We start from the raw sequence: 21,680 nt of genomic DNA on the forward strand, positions 1-21,680 counted from the left end.
GTCACTCTTAATTGCTTGCGTAGGACTGCATCTTGGTGCTCTAACGCTTCTCTGATCTTGTGCTGGGTTGTTTCCATGCTCTGAACACACCAGACACCTTGATCAAGTTAGTTAAAACTTTTTTCTATGACCTTTTTATATTAAAATATTTCATTGGAATGTGTGACAGATGCTGTAGCCATTTATAGAAACCGGCTGAGTTGCGGTAGGTCAGTAAAGTGACTTTTATTGCCTTGGCTGGCTGCAGGGCTCTGATGCTGTACCCAGAGCTATGGGGTTTGGAGGGATGTACAGGCATCTCTGTGATCAGGTCTTAAGCTTTAGGCTGACCAGCGCTGAATCATTAGGCTTCACCTGTTCTAGAGCTTTGCCTCTCTTGGACAGGAGTGGCAGAGAGCAGGCAGTTTCTTCCTCCTGAGTTATGTGCTGAGGGCACTGCCATCAGCAGTTCTGGATCAATGTCTCCTGCTGCCATAATTCTGACTCAAACATACTGTCCTTATTACATTGGGTTTCCCCAGGAAACCAAGTTGGTGTACATCTATTATAGCCTGTTTGCTTTGTGCTCATCTCTAAACCTTTCCAGAGGGTGGTGGAAAATGCTGTAAGTAGTAATTTTAATCCAATTGAACATTGTCAATGTGATAAAAAAGATAGTTCTGCTATCTTCCTCTGCAAGAGGGGAGCTGCAGCAGCATGGTTTCCTGCTGCCTCACTTCCTTGGATACAGAGTGTAAGGTCCCTTGGATTCCTCTTTTGAGGCTTTGAGTGTCTTGTCTTTTTCCTGATTTCATCCTTCACCCATGTCCTCAGCAGCAGCTGCTTCATTGTGTAAAATCATTGCTCCTGTGGTTCATATTTTCCCAGTTGTGGTATTTGTTATCAGCTGTGGTTGTGGTTATTCAAGGATGATCTGTTTTCAGGCACTATTAACGAACAATACTATTTGGTAATACTATCTGTGGTTTCTTATCTGTGTGGGTGTAAATACTGGTGAAAAAGCCCTGGGCTGGATTTCTTTTTAGAACTTGGATGAGCTCTAGACAAAGAGTGACCTAAGGCAGATTTTCTATGAGTAATGTTCACAAGTACTTAGAAAATTACTTCCACAATTGATGTAAGACTGTGCTGTCTACTAAGAGTAGTTCTCTGCCTTCCTATCTTTTGTGTACCTACCATGTGTGCAGCCTTTTGTTAAATGGATCCAGGCTGCTTATCTATATGAGAACAGTGGGAGAAAGAAAAGAAAGGAATGTGGATCAGCAAGCTGATGTGGCTCTTTGCATAGGTTAATGAATGCTAGAGCTGATGGCATCAGGACACATGGCTGGGGACAAGGAGAATGAATACCTGATTAACCTTTTGAGAGGCAGTGTAGATTTAGTGTCTTGAGTTAATGCCATCACACATCCTAATAGTGGAGGCTGTGGGGAGAAGAGAGCAGGGGAGAAAATATGTATCAGGTGCAGGTTCACACAATGTGAAGAGCTGGATTGGTGAGCAGAGCCATCTTAACAGATCCTAGTAAGAAGCATATTTAAAACCAGATACTTTCCTTGGTTCTTAGCTGAAGAAAAAGTTGCCAGGTAGTTGTGAAGTCTGGGATTCCACAGATGAGGTCCTGGTACCATTTTTCTAGGAGGGGTGTTAAACAAGAAACTGAATTGCTTATGAGGTGTCTGAAAGATTGAAAAACTGAAGATGGGAGACAGGAAATGAAGACACAATTTGTTAGGTATAAGGTATAGGTGTATATGTCCTTTTATGGGTGTTGTGGTTTTGGGTTCTATTCTTTCACCTTTTCACAAAAAGCATCTGTCACTTGTTTACTTTCATCAAGAAAACACTATATAAAGGATGAGATTTACTTATTACTGCTGAATTGTATGTAGGCAGCAACTAGCATCCTTTGATAGCTGTTTGAAACCCAGCAACCCCCCCAAACCCTTAATGTATCTTGTTTATTATACAGGAAGAATGGTAATCAGTGTTTGACTAGATGGTGCAAACTAATAGGTGTACTGAGTGGTGGCTTGGATTTATAGAAACACATGTATTCTGTAACATACCTGCTGCATTCTGCCTCTGTCTTGCTAATTGGGCAGTGCTTCAAGTTTTATTCCTGGATTTTAATTGGATTATAACATTGCATGAATTCTCACAGTGCCTTTGTAGCTGGTGTTTAATGTCAGCTCACCTGTTGACCTGTAATGTTACTGGCCTTGTAAAACAGCTGCTGACAGTTTTTAAAGTGAAATTGTTTTTAATGTGGTTTTAGCTGTTGACAAATTTGTGACAGCATATCATCTCCCTTGTCTGCTTTTTGTGGCAAAGGAGCATCCCTGTCCAGGAAGTGTATCTCCTAGGTTGATCTCTTGTAATTTTGCTTGGGTGGGGGCCTGCATCAAACTGGTGTTTAATGCATTTAGCAAGAAGCCAGGGGAGCTTAGTGCTTGTTTGTATAAGTCAATTTCTTTCTTAAAACTTTTAAAATAGATATTTGTCTGTTCTTGAATGGTATCAACACTATATTTCTAAAGGATGCTTTGAAAGTAACTTTAGTCAAATAATGGGATTTGGTATCTTATGATACTTCCAGCAAAAGTTTCCCCTGCCCTCATTAATTCCTTATTGTGCCGTGTTGTAAGAGTAGATGAGAAGCATTGAGTAACTGAACATGTGTTAATCATCAATCTCTCCAACAGCCATAAGTTGGTACTAAAAAGTTTGTGGAAGGAGTAGGGCTGATATCTTTCATGACTTGGACTGTAGCAATTGCCTGGTGCCTCTCTCTGAGAGTGAGAGTAGGAGCTAGGGGCCCTTATAAATGTGAGCTGTGCTCTGGTTCAGGCACTGAGTTGTAGGGGAAGGAGCTGCAGGGAGATGAGCTGACTTGCAGGATCAGGAAGGACAAACAGACTGACAGGCTCTTTCCAGAGAAGCTGCAGAGCCAACAGATTTGTGTGAGACAAATTTGCTTGATTAAGTGGAGGACAGAGAACTTCAGGGGAGGCTGATTCTTGTCATAGGCCAGGTAGTGTTGGATGCTGTAGACTTGATCATGAATAAGAAGCAGATAAAGTCAGCTCTGGAAAATTGGAGGAAATGTAATCATTTCAAGTCACTAGTACATATGTGGGACAGTGAAAACAACTGAGGAGTCTTTGTGAATGTGGGGAGAATGATTTCTTGACAGAAGTGATTGAGTTAATAAGAGGAGGTGCTGTGCTGGACCTCTTACTGAGGGATGAGGTAATCAGGGGTGTGAAGCCTGGGACTACTGAGAAATAGTGATGTTTAAGTTTCCAGGAGGAGCAAGACTGACAAACAGCAGAATTGCAACCATGGACTTCTGAAGTGCAATTATATTTTCCCAAGCCAAGGATTTGCTTGCCAGGGTGTCATGAGAGGCTGTTTTGAAGTCAAAGTGGCTAAGGAGAGTTTGTTTATACTCAATGTAGTCCTCTCCAAGCAGAGGAACTTGGGCAGGCTTCAAATGTACAGAACAGATGAAGGATGAAGGCAGGGAGATGCAGGGGCTTAATTAAGGAAACCAAATCTCTGGTGGTGTTGACTGTATACAGAAGGATGTGAAGGGATGGGAGGAAGTTTTTGTGTAGAAGCTGAATTTGTGAGGTAGTCAACTTAGGTAAACTACTGTGTGATTGAAAAAATGGATCAGCTCTGAGAGGTCCTGTCTCTTGCATGTCCTGCTGTAATTGTTGTTCAGTTTTATTCACTGTTTTTTTAAAAAGCTGATATGATGGGAGAAGAACTTGCAAAGCAGAACAGACTAAACTTTTTGCTGTTATGCTGACAAATGGGCAAATACATGATTAATAATAGTCCTTGGTTATGCAATGTGAAAGAAAGTGCTATGTATTTGACCATTTATTGCATCACACATCACACTTTGAGAAAAGGAAGCCTCTTCACAGGTAATTTAAAAGCTTGTTATGGAAGTATGATCTATGGTATTTATTTGGTTATTGATTTTTTTTTACTTGGAGAATGTTTTTCTAAATTGATTTTCACCTGTAGCAGAACTATCAGGTTCAGCTTTGAGGAAGCTTTTTTCAGTGAAGATTTTCATTGGCATAATAAAATTACCAAAATACTGATGTGATTCTGAGAAGGTCTAAAAGCTAATAATAAAAGTACATATAAACCTTTTCTTGTAATGTTAATTTTATTGAAAGTTGAGTGTCAAATTTCAAGAATAATGTCCAGGGAAGTTTAATTATAGCTCATGTTTATTACAGACTTTCACTTATGTTGTTGATCTTGTGGTTAATGTTTTCCAATTTTGTATAAGGTGCTTTAGGTGTTTAAAAGCTCTTCAGTTCAACCTTTGGGGGATGGTTTTATTCCAACATGCACAGCTATTGTGCTTAACTAGAACATTTGGAAGATGCTGCTGGTTTAAGGATTGGAACTGTCAGTCCCCTAGAAATGCTCCTGAACTCAAGAAAAATGAATTTGCTGACCCCGATTCAGATTTTTTTTTTCTCTTAAAGGCCTTTCTTGAATATAACAAAGATAGTTGTATTTCCTGACCAGTTTGTGCTCTGTGGAGGTGAGAAACCCTACTTGAAATATGTTGAGGACTAATACAGGGGAAAAAAAAGCTTAAAGAAAGCCCAGGGAGGAAGCAAAAAGCAAGCAGCTGTGATTAGAAGTTTTAGGTGCTGTGGCACTTGTGTAGCATTACGGCTTTGGCAGGTGGGCAGTGTGCTGCAGTGAGGGCTTGGCGCTGGAAGCCTGCCCAGCCTGCCTGCCTGCTGGCACTCCAGGTCACTCACTTGGGCTGTGAGAAAGGATCCCCAGTGCCCTTGGGTGTGGGTGACTTAGTCCTGCTTGCTTGTGTGCATTTAGCAGCTGCAAACCCTGGGTGTATGGGAGGGAAGGGACTGTGCTCGGGGGGCTGCTTTTGCACGCTAGTGCCTGATAAAATCAGAGCCTGCGTTTTGCAAACCTTTCCTTTTGTGAAAGAGTCAAATGTAGAATGGTCGAGCTCAGGCAGCTTCACTGCCTGCCACAGTGAGTGGCTGTGGGGATTTGAAAACCCATTGATGTCCTTTTGTTTTTCTCTTATGCTTTCAGCCAGATCCTGCTTTGCTTGCTCTTAAATTTTAGGTTAGACTAAACTTAACTATTTGTGCTTGCTTGTGTTGTTTACCTCATTAAGCACAACAAAATTTTGGAGAACTGTGGAAACCACTGTTGTATCTCTTGTACTTTTAGTTTGGGAAGCCATTTTTTTATGTCAGTTGTAATACTTGATAAATTCAGGAATTGATGATTCTCTATGAAGTAATTAAATGATGAATTCAAAGCTTTACTTTTTCAAGACTAGTGCTAGTAAGGATTTTGCTATTGGATTTTGTAATTTTCATGTTCTTTTATTTTTTAGAATGCTAGCTTTTATTTGATAAGAGTATGTAGAGGGTCTCTAGGTACTTTAAATAGATTACTGTTCTCTGTACATACAAAATTGACTAATGTAGGAGAGATTTTAGATGTATGATTGATAGTTTTTGATAATAACCTGAGTTTGAGTAGCAAATGTTATTTTTGTTTTCCTTGTGATAGTTAAAGTGTAATTTGTATTGGATTTCTACTTGTTAAATATTTTGAGGAGTTCTTAGTATCATTCTTGGATATGGGTTCAACTGAGCCTGAAGTTGTGTCATGCGCTTCTTGTTCAGTATCTGTGGAGCTCAAAATTGGCAGATGAACTTAGACTGTGAACTCTGCAGTGCTGACACTTGTTGACAGCAGTTTCCTATTTACTCTTTTTTTTCTTCCTTTAGAGGAAGTACTGTTACTTGGCTGCAAATTAACTTCAAGAACTTAAGAGAAAGGTGGAGGGTGTTTAAATGTCTTAATGTGTCTAACTCAGTATTCATCTGATAATAAAGTTTGCTTCTGTGCCAGTTTTTTTTTTTGTGCAGAGAATTTTCCAATTTAACTAACAAAACCTATAATGGGTGTTTTCTGTCAATTAGTACTGAAAGCTAATTTTTTTAATTAGGTTGCTGAGATTCAAGAAGTGACACTGCTGTGTTAAGATTTCTTTTTTTTTTGTAAAGCTCTAACATAAAGATGCCCAGCTGAACTAAAACTTAGGATTATTATTACAATTTCCTGCCCTCAGATTTCTGTGAGTACAGCTAACAAATTAACTTTGGTAAATTCACTTCGCAGGCATGCATGCTTGTGTATTCTCTGCACCATTATTCTTTCTGCAGAAGAGATTTCTGTTGTATGCCTTCAAGCATTTAAGCCAACAGTAGCCTTCTCACAGCACAAATAGATCATGTGTTCTTTAAGAAGCCAGTGCTGTGGAAAGTCTGGGATGAAGGTGGCTCTTTGCTTTTAAGTTAAGATGAAAATTCAACACATTTATGGATGAATTTCATAATATAATGACACTTCTAAAATTTTTTTTAATATCTAAGTTTGTCTGGAATGATACTTTCATTTTTGTTGCTATTATATTTGTTTGCTGCCCGTCTCTAAAGATAGGAAGGAAAGCACTGGGGTTGCATTCAGTGGAAAAAGATTCTGATTTTGGTCGTAATTTTGCCCTGCTTCATGTTCTACACTGAAGAGGTCATATTTTATTTTCAGGCTCTCTGGTTCTTTAGGGGAAAATGCTTTGAATTCCATTGTCCAAGCATGTGGTAGTTAATGTTTCTTGGGTAAGTTGCTGTAAAATCTGTTGTACTTATAGCATGATTGGTAGGGTTGATAAGGTAGGTTTGATAAGCCAAAGAGGTGAGGGATGTGGGTCATAGATTTGAGAATGAGAAATCTGTGTGTGTATGTGGACTGGAAACTCCCTTTTTTAGGGAGAGTATTTTGATAGGAAACTTGTGAGGAGCTCTTGGGTTTTCAACTTTGGTAGTGATCCACACTTGCTTTGAAAAGTAGACTCTGAATAGTGTATGTCTCAGGTATGTGCATCCATACCTAAATGACTTCATTCAGGGTTTTTATGGAGCTTTGCTTTTCTGTTATATTTGCATTTACATATATTTTACAACACTTAGAATATTTGGAGGGGAAACCTCCGAGTTTCTCCTTGAAAAATGTTATGTTAACATTATCTGAACAGGAGCCTGTAAGTTGCTGCCTGTCCTGTGTAACCCCAGAGGGGGAAAGAGTACTTTGAAATGGGACAAGGGTTTCATTGAGAGGCTGTGATCGTATTTCAAACAGTCTGGGGCAGCGGAGGTGCAAGGAAGTGTGCGAGGGTTCCTGCCAAGTTCAGGCACCGAGGTGTGGGGCAGGCAGTCTCTGGACGCAGAGCCAGCGTGCCTGTAGCAGCAGTACCCTCCACAGCTGCAAGAGAGCGCCCTGCTGCTCTGGCTTCTGCTGAGTGTTTAAAGTGCCTTCAGAATGTGTCTTTGGACTTGCTTTGTTCTTCTGCTTGTCTGCTCTTTGTTTTTTTCTCAATGTTTGGTTCTTAGTTTTGGCTCGTTTTTTTTTTCCTCCCTGACAATACCTAGGGCAAGCAGACGTTGTTGTGAAATTTCCTCACACTTTTCCCCATATTCTTTCAATATTGCTTTCTTCTTTTCTCCTTCATCTGTTCCATGTGATGCACCATAAATTGAAGGATATGATCAGCCGTTGTGCAAGTTTAGTGATGGTGCATGATGATCTTGGGCAAGAAAATAGACTGTATTACAGACCTAGAAGGTGGTTTTGTTTGTAGCTCCCTCTCTAGAACAACTTTTAGATTCTGTGCTGGATAGCAAGCCCTGGGCTTTACCATTAGGGGTTGCTTTAGTTGTATATGTAATTGGGCTGAGAGAGATGGAAGGATGATACTATTTCGGAAATAGGGAAAGAAGTAATATTTTCTGAGAAAGCAGCTACTACTAAGTTCTTATTTTTGCTTCTTGACTGATCAGCCCACCCACCCTCATCAGATATTTATTGAAGCAAGAACATTAAGTTGTTTTCATCACAGAAAGTGAATTTTGCGCATGTCAATGAGTTTCAAAGCTAGCATTTCTTCTTTGAGACCTCTGAATGCATTTATATTGTTTCAGCAGGAAGGATGCCCAAATTGTGGAACTGAACTTTGAGACTTTAGGTTGGTTAATTTTCTTCTTAAATTAAAGAAATTTACCTGTCCTTCTCCTCCCCTTCGAAGAACCTAGATTTTTTTTTATCACTTGAACCTTTGAGATGAATTGCCTTGCTTTCAGCATGTCCTTTTCTGCCAGCCTATATACACATGGTAAAATGGATGAATATTTGACATTTACCATGTTAAAACAAAAAGCCAACAGAATTCATGAAAATCTCCAAGAGCTGCATCTTATCCAGGTGGCCTGCTGTTTGAAATATGACTCCTGGTGTGTATTGTACTCTTAGCCCTAGGATTCAGTAATGAGATTGAGTGGTATCTTGCGTGAGCACTTCTGGATGATTGACAGTGAGGTGATGTGAATCATCATTTATCAGGATATTATCATGCCTACCCTTGATAATTTCTCCCTGCTGTCTGGGGAGGTGGTGAAGACAGATAGGACTTTGTGATGTCAAAGTAATTAGTGTGTGTTGGTTTCCAGCTGAACAAACTGGAAACTAATGATCAGGTAAATGAAGATGAAGTGCATTAGTGTAAGGATGAAGGTGCAAGGACCTTGGGGAAGAGCTTATCAAAATTTCATGGGGGTTATTTGAATATCTTACAATTTGTGCAGTTGCAAGCAGTATTTTTAAACTACTAAAGGATACTTCTGCCACAGTCTATTTACATGTCCTTTGTTGATATCTCTTCCAGTGAGAGGGTCAGCACTAGGGTTAAGGACATTAGACTCTTTCCTGTAAGGACTGGGAACTCCTTATGATTTTCATAAATCTAAACAGTCAATTTCCAGCTAATGGCAGCAATTTTGAATTAAATGTTAAGGAATTTCAGTGTACACTGAAAAGGTTAGATTTTCCAGTGACTCCACCCTTTCCAAAGTGGGGAGATTTACTATCATTTGGCTCTTTATTTGACCCATGACTGGATCTGTTATATTATTAAAATATTTTACTGTTGCTTGGTGCATCTGTAAATATCTTTAAAAATGTGGACTTCACTACATAATTAGTGCTACTGCAACAGGCATGGTAGTTTCTTGGTACAAGTTCTAAAAATTTTATGGATGTGTCATTAGTGAAATAATTTTATAACCTGAGAAAACTGTGTAGGTGTGTACAGCTATGCCAATGTTGCAAATAATGCTTAATGCACAAGACTGGCTGAATATAATTGCAATACCAGCAGCAAGTGATCTGAGTTAATTTTATCACCTGTGATTAGATATTGCTAATTGTAATTAACTGATTGAAGAGCTATCTATTTTACATGCTTGCTTTTCAATTATTAAAATGGTAATTTACTCATTGCATTTATCAGTAAACTTGTATTAATACATGTGCCAATTTCCCAGGCACCTCCAAGAATAACATACTTATGACAGCAAAGTTTTGTAATTCAAACCTCATGGCAAAATTATTCTTTTGGCTAATTTTTATGTACACAGCTTTTTTTCTTTTTATTTCAGTTGCTTCTTTGGAAGTGAGTGGGCTAGAATCTCTGGCAGGAATTTGTCGGTATTAATATGGCTCATCAGAGACATTATATTTAATTGGAGAGCCTGTGGTATAGTGGCAGGAGGCTGGAGGGAATTATTTAGCATTAGCAATGGCTCGTCTGGGAGTTGTGCACTAATCAAGGAGCTTGTGTGTTAACTGGAGGGATGATGGGAGTTATGACGATTATGACATGTGAGCACATGTCTGAATGAGAACTGGACAGGCAATGAGTTAATCAAGAAATATATTAAATGGCTCCCATGCTGCTTCATTATTACTCTGTACAGTGTTCGTCAGATTGTGTACTTTAACAAAAAATAAAATCCAACAAATGGATGTTTTTGCAGGTAAAGTTAATACCAAATTTTTAAACCAAGAACCTCTTTCCTCTCTCTATTTTTGGAGTGAATGTGTGCTTTTAAGTGCTGTGTTGAAAAAGAGCGAGTGCTTGGCCTGCAAAATGTATTGAAACACTCCAATCTACAAGCTTTTGTATTTTGGCAAATGCTTGTTTTCAGTAAATATGAATTGTTTCCCACTTTCAACTAGATGTCTGTAAGATATTTAAGCTTTTACATAATTAACAGCTTGCTAAAATATGAAATTTATTGTTAGCAACTTAGCTTCAAGGAAATAGAAATGCTACTATATTATATTACCAGGATGCTCCAAATCTTATAAAGTAAAGAAACCAAACACAGTACGCTTGAACTGCAATGCATGGGCTGTTTGTATGCAAGGTAGACACATTATGTGCTCAGCATGGTTGTAGGCATCCATTTCCTATCTGTCATGAAGTTATCAGTTCTGCTGAAAAAATTCATGTTTAGAGGAAATGGAATTAACAAATTGAGCCCACTTACAAAAAGTTAAACCAACTGAATTGTATCGGTAGGCAAATTTATCCCAGAGCTACAGGACAGGTGAACATGTGCATTTTTCCTGCTATTGAGAGCACTGCCTAATTTAGTACAACTTTCTACCAAACTGTAACCTTCATGTATTAGCTTAATTAAAGCAGTATCATGGCTACTACCCAAAGTGTTAACCTGTAGGAGGTTGTTATTGAAATCCATTATCTGCGGAGTCAGTATTAGTGGTCAGCAGCAGCAGAAGTCAAACTGCAAGTAAGACCCTCCCTTGGGTGCTGTGAGCTCAGCAGGTTAAACTGTCAAAGCTTCTTAAAGGATGGATAGTTAAACCCCCTGGAGTTCAAGGTAAACCAATCATTTGCTGTCAGCAGGAAATATGACTTTATTTAGCAGGTTGGAGGAGGAAAATACCCAAACCTAAATGCTGACAGGAAAGAGGATTTAGAAGGAACCATTCTGTAAGAGTGTGTGTTGCTGTGCTATGTAGATTCCATGCAGCCTGGAAAGATTTTTTTTTTTTTAATTCCAGGCTTTTTTGAAATAGGAATTTGTTTATATAGATGTTTACTCCAGTGGCTTATAAAACTATGCTTGAAGTTGGGTTAATTTCCTAAGCCTGTGAATATTATCTATATGTTGTGAGGAGTGCAAAATTTTGTGCCTCTTAAATGGAAACAGTTGTCAGTTTGCAGAAATAAGCTTTCTTTCCTTTGGTTTTGTGCAGGTGTTGCCTGTATGGCATGTAATTATCTCTTTAACCATATAAAATAAATATAAATATATTTAGCATTGACCAAGTGTGCTGTGTTGGAGATCTAAATATGTATTAATAGAATTGGTATGTGTAGGCCACATGGAATTGATACTGTAATTGGGCTGTTCCAATAGTGGTACTTCTCATTTTGTCCAGTCTTTACTTAATCTTCAAAGGTGAAGATCTGGAGCTTTTGTCTTAGCACTTCTGAAATTCTTCTCGTAAGAAAGAGAATCCCAGAAGTGATAGATTACCATAGAAGGGTGGGAACTAGGGGGTGGGGGAGCACTTTATCATTCTGTTAGTTGGAACAAGGTTTCTGCTTGGGTGGGGGGAACTTTGTAGTGTCCTGCAAAGAATGGTCTTTTGTATATCAAGACCCATTTCCTCAAGACATGCTCCGTTCTGAGACTAAATCTTCTTGATGTGCTGAAATAATGTCTAAGATTAATGGGATGCAATGGACACTAAAATTCTGCTCACTATCCATGAGTAACTTAAATTGGGGAAGTGTGTAACATAGGAAATAAGCTAGGAGATGGAAATGTTGTTAGGGAAAATACTCAATAAGCTAAAAATCCCCAAGCAAATAAAGGATTTTTCTAGAGTCACACTAAATTAAAGATTTTACAATTTGAGTTGTAGCTATGGCAGAACTCCAATCATTGACAATATTTTTGTCAGATGATCTGGAAAAGAATGGGACCACGTAAAGTCTGGCATCTGCAACTGTGAATGAATTTTCCAGCGTTGGTAGTACCTGTGTAAAAATTGTGTTTGGACAGTGCAGATTTCCTTGTCTATTCCTGCCTGTTTGTTAGACCATACAGTCCCTACAGACTTGAGCTGCCTGCTTGTCTGTGCAGTCATTTTCCAGGAGTTCTTGATGATTTTTCTCCATTGCACTGTTTTTGTTGACTTTATCTGGACATCTGCATCTTGAAGTCTCAAAGCTGTCTTGTCTTTCAAAAGAAGACTTTTGAGGGTAGAAAACTTACAATGGGTTTTATAGAAAGGACTATCTTCTTTGAAGTTGTGCTATAATGAATAATTAGCATACACTGGCAGAGAAGTAATTTTCTTGCAAAATGAACACTTTCATTTAAGAACTTAACAAACAATCATTTTAAAGAAATCTGAGCATTCATATTAGTGGAATTTTGAAGGAGAAATGCTTTACTTTTGTAAATGTCATATAACAACATAATATTAAGTATGAGTATTTTGTAAGGCATTTTTAAGTATTTAATTCCTCATAAAAGCATAAGATTATGCTTGCCGTGATGGTAATGCTGAGATTTTATGGTGTAATTTTTGTTAATTTTTATGTACTGCTTTAGTACTTAGCCTTAGTGGTAGAATTCCTCTCACTGGGTACCTAGAAGTAGTAAAGGATGTGTGTATGTACGTGTATATATACATACATGTGCATATATATTTTCTGTTGAGCATACTTGTATTGCATAGACATGAGGAAAATCTGTTTTAGGAAACCTGCTCTGGAATTTTGTCATCCTTAAGATATTCTGCATTCACTGACAAACTGTTTTTTCTGGTGTTTTCTTTGGTTTATTTGACATTGTAGAACTTGCTTCATATTATGTCTAAATTCCTCTAAGTCTACAGTACTTGTGAAAGGAGTGCTCTCCTGCCCCTTCTCATTCATTCACTGTGTGGGATCTGATGGTCATGCAGCTGGGAGATGGTTTAACTTGCTGATCTGACAGAAGGTTAATTTCCCCTCCCCTCCGATTACTTTTCCACCGTGTCTGTTCAGTTCATTGATCTGTCTCAGCAGCACTGTAATTGCTGGAGCTGAGTGTGGAGGAGTGTTCAGGGGTGGGATCTTCCTTTGAATGGCATTTTGTGTATGCCTAAAGTGAGGCTTATTGTAAAAGTGATGTAACTCTCAATGTATGGTTCATTTTGGGCCTGAAGTTAGTCCACACCAGGAAGAACATAACTCACTGTCTGCATCTTGTGTTTGCAATTAAAAAAAAATGAAATAAATCTTCCAACTACTGATCCAGACTGTTGTATTTAGTTGATGCCCACATTTCCCTTTTCACTGTTCTGTTAAATACTGTTCTGTAGTTGAAATACCAGGTAGCTGTGAAATCACCTTGCTGTTGTTGTGAGCTATTTTCTCAACACTAGAACTGATTTTAGGAATCTCTGATCTTTGGATGCTGGAAGTAACTTCTGCAGTCCAGCCATGTATAGACATCTGAATGTGTGCTGTGTTCATCCATCTGAAAGGGGAACTCTATCCAAATTAGAGCTGAAAATGCTGAATAGGGGCATGTTACCAGTGCATACTACATGTTACTTTGTACTGTGGCTGAGTTTAACATACTTTTTCTGAATCCCAAGTGTCTTCTGGTATATCCAGCTTAATCAAGAACTAAATCTCTACTATGTGAAGTTCTGCTGTTGACTGCCCTTCCTACCATGTGATACTATTTCCTAGACCTGCTTAACTACCAGTTTTCCCATCTCCTACATGTCTTAACCCCTTTAGAAGGCAATACAAAGAAGCATGCATGAAATGCATTCCTTGGTGAGCTTGTTTTTGGGAGAGGCAGGAAAAAGAAACAGCATGAGAAAGATCTGTCTATTGCTTTGCTAATGTGCTTAGAAGCTGAGATTCCATTAGGGAAAGGCTGACATATGGGTGCAGATGTGTTTGAAATGCAGGGAGGCTACTAAAAGCACTGTAGGGCATCACTATTTTGTTAACATCACAAAAAACTTAATTCTTTTTCTAAAACACTGAAAGTGCAGAATCGCATACGCTGCAAAGATGAAACTCGAGCATCCTCACAGAGCTTAGTGGACTGCTCTAATGAATATGATGAATCGCTCAACTCATGCAACAGATGGAGACTGTTTCTTTGGTAAATACATTTAGTAGGTGTTCTCCCAAATTGTTAGTGTATGTTCTGAACTAAAATCTCCTGTTTATCCTGGAGACTTGCTGTAGATAACGTATTCCAGAGTAAAAATAGTCTGCAGACATGAGTGCAGTTGCAAGCTTGCAGACTTTCTTCACAGCCCTCTAGACATCAGCAAAGGTTGCGTTGAGTGGCTGTGCTGCCTCCAATTTTACTTGAGCAGAGGAACTTGGTAGGTCTCCCACCAAGGGAACACCAGTGGAAGGAGGCAAGGGGAGTGCTTTTCCCTTGAGATCGTTAGTGTGTTTTGCTACTGATGCAGTAGCTTGGAGTTAAAGTTTGGGACGTTCTGGTTTTCCCCTCCTGGTTGCTCTGCCTCTGTTAATTGTTCAGTTCATCCAAAGGTAGATTAGTGAGCAAGGTGACTGTTGACCTACTTTTTCAGTTGTTCTACCAAAGAAATGGACTGTTCCTGGTTGGTGTTGGGTAAAACATGTTGGAAGTTGTGATACAAATTAACTATTTAATTCCACCAAATTTTCAATAGCAAACTTGTGTCCTAGTTGAAGGGTTCAGCACAGTAAACACTTCCAATAAAATTCTGATGGAGAAGCCTTCTTTCTCACTTTTGTTCTAGAAGGTGCTTCACTGAAACTATCCATCAAACAATTAGTATATAGGAAGAGGTTTTTAGGGACAAAAAACCATTTGTGCCATTCTGGAACTCTTCTCTAGAGTCTTATCTGTAATGTCTTCAGGACTCAGAAGGCATTTTCTTGCTTGTCCCTCAAGCAGAACACAGTTTGAGAGTATCACTCTGACAGCTTTAGCATGGTCTGGTTTTTACAGTAGGAGTGATCAGGCCTATAAGTACAATGGGGAGTCCTTTCCCCTTTATAATGCAAGTAAAATTGTGTGTCTTTTTAGCAGCATACAACATTCCAGGGCTTCATCCATGGAAGAGAGAATGGAGATTTACTTTTTCTAAGGTTACAAAAATAAATTCGTGTGTATAAGCAAGAATGTAAACAGATGAAAATCTTGATATGTATTGAAATGTGCTTTCTCTTGGTGTTGGTTAAAAATGCTTTCTTCCCTGCCTGGTTCATGTTGCCTGTCTTTTAGTGATTGTTCAGTTCAACCTGGATCTATTAATTGTAGTTGAAAAATGGATTTTTGAGGCCCTTGGTTACTGAGGTTATTTACTGTCTCCATTTTTTGACCAGGTGGCAAACTTGAAGGGCAAGACTAGGAAGTAAAGGAAAGGATAGTATATTTTTAAATTTATATTTCTCAGCTGGTGTCCATGAACCAGGGATCTAATCCTGCAGATGCTAAAGGATGGGCTGTTTTGAGGGTCTTTGTAGACTTGGAGGGGAATGTAACTAAATGCCCTTCACCAAAACATGTTTGAAAGCCACTGAAGAATTGTTTTACAGAGTCCTTGTTTAACTATTTGTGGGCTATCAAATTAAAATAGTTTAAAATAGGCTTGCAGAGAAATCTATTTATGTTGACTCTGCAGGTTGACCTGTTTATTTGCATTAACTTTTTTTTTTAGGTTTTTGGGATGCTGAGTAAAATTAAATGTGGGAAATGTCGGGTAGTTATGGTATTTGTCTTTCACAGTTTTGTTTTTTGTGTGCTCTAGCCATGTTTCCATTATTTTGTTTTAGGGTTAAATGATGTAATGGTGTGACAGTATTTCTTTGCAGATAGCACTTTAAAGGCTGTATGAGTACTGCACACTATGTGCTCATACTTACTGTATTACTGGTGTGTGTATTTTAATGTCAAGCTGCTAAAGATACTTAGGTCAGATGGAAGACGTGTTTTTGGCAAAGCAGTGAATTTGAACCTTTTTTGCATCAGTTTTTTTTTTTTTTTTTTTTTTGTTTAAACTCAAGACTGTTCAATGCCGTAGGCTTTTTGTTCTGCTTTGTCTGTCTCTTTTGGCAATGGCGCTGGCAAGATTTGAGGTGGTTGGTTTTTTTTAGCTAACTTACAAAGGATTTATTCATTAGCCCTATTTTATGGGTTGAGCTAATTGTGATTTGTCTTGCTGAGCGGTATTATGCAGTTTGGGCCAATTAAGTGAATCCACTTACACCAACGGATGTTGTTCCAATGTGTAATATTGATTTGAACTATAAAAGGAGAATGACTTGTTTGATTAGGTTTCTTTGTCTGAACAATGCTCAATCTTATCTAGTGTACCAAACAAAAGTGTTCTCTTTGCTGAGGTTGTTTTAATTGCTGCCTAGGTTTGATTAGCACTGTATATGCAGCTATAACAGTTTCCCTATAATATAAATTCTGAAACAGCATAGAAGAATCAGGAGGAAAATGCAGCCTGCAACTCAGTATAACTGTCTCTGCTGTGTGAATATCAACTTGTGTTGAGACCTGGTGATGTGTAGGCTGACCTAGTCTGAAAAACTGGGACACTGGGGAATCCCAGACATTTATTCCTCAGAGATGGAGGAAAAGGGGAGTGTGTGTGTATGTGTTAATTAGACATTTACACTGAAGTAAATTACATCTGTCACATGATATGCCTCAGAAACTGCTGAGGTATATAAAATCATCTGTGGAAACTATGCAGATGATCTTAAACACTCAATTGGGAAATGCACGTAGATATATTTTTCTTTGTTGACAAAGTCAGTCTTTACTTTTTGGAGTTAGTAAATGAGAATGATCCATTGTGAAACAAACTGAGGAGAAAAGCACTTTTTGTCATGAACCAGCTCCATAAGAAGGTAACGAACTTGAGCTGCTGAATAATTATAATGCTAGAGATCTGTAAATTTTCTTGGTATCTTTGATTGTTTTATAGACTCTATATGCACTGAAAGTGGTTTATTTCTTTGCCTTAAAATAATTTTTAATACATTCTGTGTTCATACTGAGAACTTTTCTATGTTAAAATGTTGAGAGATGTGTATTTAAATGTAATTTGTTTATAATGTAGATTCCAACTAGTGCTCTGCAGCAGATGGGTGGCCCTGGAGAAGTTTACCTTGATACTGCTGTGTCAAACAGAATACTTCTAGGAGACCTGTATCTATTTTAGGTAGCAGGTTATTAATTTTGATTTCTGGAAATTGAGATACTGGTTTAATTATGAGGATAATTCAATAAATTCAGAGTGTGGCTATTCAAGAGAGCATGCTACTGTCAAATGAACATGTGTCACTCTCCAGGATACAGGAGAGCTAAAATAATCTAGGTAATTTGGGTATGTACTGGCTGTGATTCAGCGCAGTCCTTCTAAATCGGGTTGTCTGCAAGGCAGATATTGACTATTTTTGTGGCGTTCACATCCAAAACTTTGGGTTATGGCTATATTTGTCTTCTGGAGTATGATGCCAAGTCCTGGCACCAAAACTGCCTTATAAATCCTCCTGAAACATTGAACTGTAGAAGGATCTCCAAACCCAATTGCTGCTGCTATTATTACCTCTTACTGCACTCTGAGAGCTGCTGCAGCCTGGAGTGGTGCTTGAAACCAGTCCAGGCCAAAAATGGCTGGCAAGCCATCCCCAATGGACTCCTTGCTTTATTTGCCTGTTTGCTGGAAAGACAGTGAAGAAACATGAAGCTGTTCCTGTGTAAAGATGTGGTGGGATCTGCTGATAGAACTGCCTTGCTGTGAAGGTGGCTCCTCGACCTAAACTAGTTTTGTAGCCAGTGGCCACTTCTCTGCTGTTTGCTTCTGAAAGAATGAGCTTGTAATAAGGTAATTGTTGTACTTCAGATTATTTCCAGTTGACTTTGTATCTTAATCCAAAAATAGTTACACCATTTAATAGTATTTATTCTAATGTTGTTCTGCTAGGACTCCTTGTTGAATCCAGTTTTATTATTAGTAGCTTATTTCTCATAGATACAAGAGTGTGATGAGCTGGTCAGCTGTTTGTGATTGGTTTAGATTTCCAAAAGTGACTGTATGTAGTTTCTAGTTCTTTAATTAGATTGAGGTTCTATAAAATGAAGATTCAGTAGGTTTTGGTTTTGTTGTTTTTGAAATATAATCAGCCTTTATGAGCTAGAGTACTTAAAGTAAAAAACTTGTACAGAAATTAAATGGCTTTTGCACACACAATTTTTCCATGATTTCCAGTCATTTGTATTCTCGAACACAGCAAGTCCTTGGTAGCTGCTTGAGACTTCTCTCTTGAGGCCCAGGTAGCCCAATATGATTAAAAACTGCAGTATAAACCATTAAGCACTTAGTTTCAACTGTTTTCCAGCCTTTGTTGTTATCCATTCATGTTTGAGATGGCAGGGTCAATTCAGATATTTATGAAGAAATTCCATTTTCCAAGAATCTCCGGGGACTTGCTTCTTTGTTTTTGTTGACATTGGGTTTTTTGTGACCTAAAACAGAAAAGGGATAAATCACACCTCTGAGATTTTAGCTGTTAGGGACAGGTTTTGAATACCTAGGATTGTGTGATTTAAGTCAAGTGCTTAAGCAATCCTTGAATTTGAAAATCAATATATTTGAAATTTGTGGTGATTGAGGAAGGGGAGTTGCTGAATTCTTTGTACTGTCTAGGAAGATTGCATTATAAGTTAGCCTCTGCGGAGGTAAAGGTTTAATGAATTACTGTGTGAAGTAGGCAGCCCTTGGTAGTAGGCTGAAAGTTTCAGTTGTCATGTAGACTCAAATGATGGTTTTTGTTATGTTTGCTAGTAATTACATTTATACTATACAAAAAAATCTGATAAATTTGTGTTACAATATTTGGGGTATTCTTCATGAACTGCAGTGCAATGTCAAAGGAATCTAAATGCTAAGGGGAATTGTCATTATGAATCACTAAGAAGCAGATTTCCTGTTCGTATCCTGGTTTGCTCACAATAAAAATAGATATGAACTCATAATAAAAGTAGATATGAGAAGCCTCTTAGATGGGGCTGGATCCTGAAAATCCTCCCAGCTGTCACTGGATCCTGAAAATCTGGAGGTTTTGAACTAGTGGAGGTGGAATGGAGACCTCTTTTTTTGGGAGATTTGCCTGGTGCATTCCAGGCTGAAGTGGCACTGAACTAGGGAAGGCACCAACAACTTGCAGTGAGGTGAGCAAGGAGAAATGGATTTACCAGATTACAGGGTAATGTGGGAGAGGAAGAGTTGAAATTCCAGACAGTTGAATAGCAACAAAAAATTTCAGAAAGGAGTGGGGTAATACTGGGGAAATGTGCACAGGACTGTTTATATGTACAAAACCAATTGGTTTGCAATATCTTCTCTGGCTGCTTTTGGTACTAGTGGGACTCTATTGGTGTCTTAGTGCAGGAAGTGGGTGGGTGTGGAGTTTTCATCTTGATACCTAGAAATAGCTAACAATCTTTAGTCCTTTTTTATAAGGAAGCTTTTGGTTTTGTAAAATATACATTCTTAATTAAGCTTAAGCTTGAATGACTTTGTGTAGAACTGTACACCACATTGGGATTCAGAACAACTTTAAGCATATAAACTGATCATTCAGATAAAGCTGCTGTTTCTTCAGCTTAGTGCTGCAGGAAGGATGACACAGACTAATCTTGATAGCATTTGATCAAAAGAGATTACTTAGTTGCTAAGATGTGTGTACTAGAAAGTACAAAAACCTGCTGCATGATTGTCTGTGCTACTGCTCAAAGATTTTTTTTTTCTGGTTTTGCTTTGTTTATATTGAGACCAATGGTGTAGTGATGAAACAAAACAGTTGAGATGTTATTGAAGCAATATTGAAATATGTGGTGATTCCAGCAGGTTATGTGGTTATATACTTGAGAATTTAGCAAATTCAGAAGCTATTTAAGAGATGCTTCCAGAAAGAAACATGGAATTAGGTGGAAAGTTAATATGCTACTTGTTGGTAGGATTAACATTTCCCAAGTTCAGAAAAGGTCAATAAAACTGAAGAAAAAAATGAAAATGATTAAGTGGCTCTCTTCCTTTTTATACATTTGTTATATTCACCTGCTACTTACTTCTCATTGTAGTGTTCAAAATGTTGTCTTACTGCTGCCTGTCAGTGTTTGTAGGTGTTTTTTTGATTTTTCTGGCCTTGTTTCTTCTGAATGAGCCAATAGCGTATCCAGACTAGGTAAATTCTAACTTGTTTGACACACTTGACAGCCTTCAAACTAATTGCAAATAAAATTCCTTTTCACAAATAACAAAATTTCCTGATAAAAACCAAAAACATTGTGCAGAATTACAGAATATGCTGAGTTAGAAGGGACCCACAAGGATTATGGAGTCCAGCTCTTAAGTGAATGATCCATCCAGGGACCAAAACCACAAGCTTGGTGTTATTTATACATGCTTTGGCCAACTGAACTCATCTCGGGGTTTTGTATTTCTGAAATGTTAATGCTATTTTTCTAAAAGAGCACTGATTTTAGACAGTGTCTTTTCAGTTTCAAATGCTGGAGATATCAAATAGTTGTAAAAATTGATAAGCATTGGAAATGTCAAATTGTCGTTCTAAGTAAGTCGTACTGACAGCTAAGAATCTTACACAGTTTAAACAATGGCATGCTTTCTTAAATGCATACTGAAAGGGAACTTACAAAAAGCAGAATGAGGTAAAACTGGTTGTTTGGTTTCATGGTTATATCTGTATCTTACTTGAAAGAAAAGTATTCTGAACTCTGAAAACGTGTTAAAGACCAATCTAATTAAACTTTTTAAACTTAAAGATAAGCATTCTTGCGAGATGTAAGAAGACTTCTAACTCCAAACCTAGTTATTTTTGTATTCTTGGTAAAATGTTGCCAATGTTTGTCCCTTTTTTGTTTGGCTAAAAAATATTTGGCAAATGCATATAAATGAGGATACAATGGATTAGAAATCAAACATGAGCCTGCTTAAATAATTCTCAAGATTTTCTGGTTCATGTGTAGTGATATTGAACTCTTTAGTCATAGGCTTTAATTTGTGCATGGTGCTGACCTGATGCTGTGCAGGGACACTCATTGCATCCCTTCATTCAATTCACTCTAATTATCCCCAACTTCCTGGGGAGCCTGCTTAGAACTGGTCATGAATGTTTGTTATTAAGTATTAAGATATTAGACTACCCTAGTTACAAGTAACAAAGTAGTTTTTAGTCTGAATTTACATATAGATGATCAGTATAGGAAGGTGAAATTATATTTGTCTTGATTTTATTTAATCAAATTCAAAATAATATATTAGAACAATAAAACATTTTGAACGTGACTTAAGCTCAGAGCTAAATGAAATGAGATTTACAGTGCAAATACTTGTATGTATGCCAGTGTTGGTTATTTCAGTGTGTATTTTAGAGTGGCTATGGTATGTAAATGATCTTTGACACAATCAGATTTGTGTGCATGTGACTGGGTGATGTTAATTATTTTTGCTGGGAGCATCTGTTAATGCAGACTATTGCCTCTTCAGGTTCACGTGAAAATGGCGGATGAAGCTGTCTGTGTTGGCCCAGCTCCCACCAGCAAAAGCTACCTCAACATGGATGCCATCATGGAAGTCATTAGGAAAACCAGGGCCCAAGCTGTGAGTCTGAATGT

General features: G+C 38.1%; 1 protein-coding gene across 1 annotated transcript in view; it reads left to right on the top strand.

The window, feature by feature from the left end:
- The window catches only part of PCCA (propionyl-CoA carboxylase subunit alpha), a 269,969-nt gene that overhangs the window by 17,932 nt on the left and 230,357 nt on the right, over window positions 1-21,680 (top strand). The window contains exon 5 of the mRNA XM_063149605.1: window positions 21,553-21,666. Within this exon, the coding sequence (XP_063005675.1) occupies window positions 21,553-21,666 (114 nt within the window). The remainder of the gene's footprint in view (window positions 1-21,552; window positions 21,667-21,680) is intronic.

Source organism: Melospiza melodia, chromosome 2 (genome assembly GCF_035770615.1).
Source record: "Melospiza melodia melodia isolate bMelMel2 chromosome 2, bMelMel2.pri, whole genome shotgun sequence".
NCBI classification, from domain to species: domain Eukaryota; kingdom Metazoa; phylum Chordata; class Aves; order Passeriformes; family Passerellidae; genus Melospiza; species Melospiza melodia.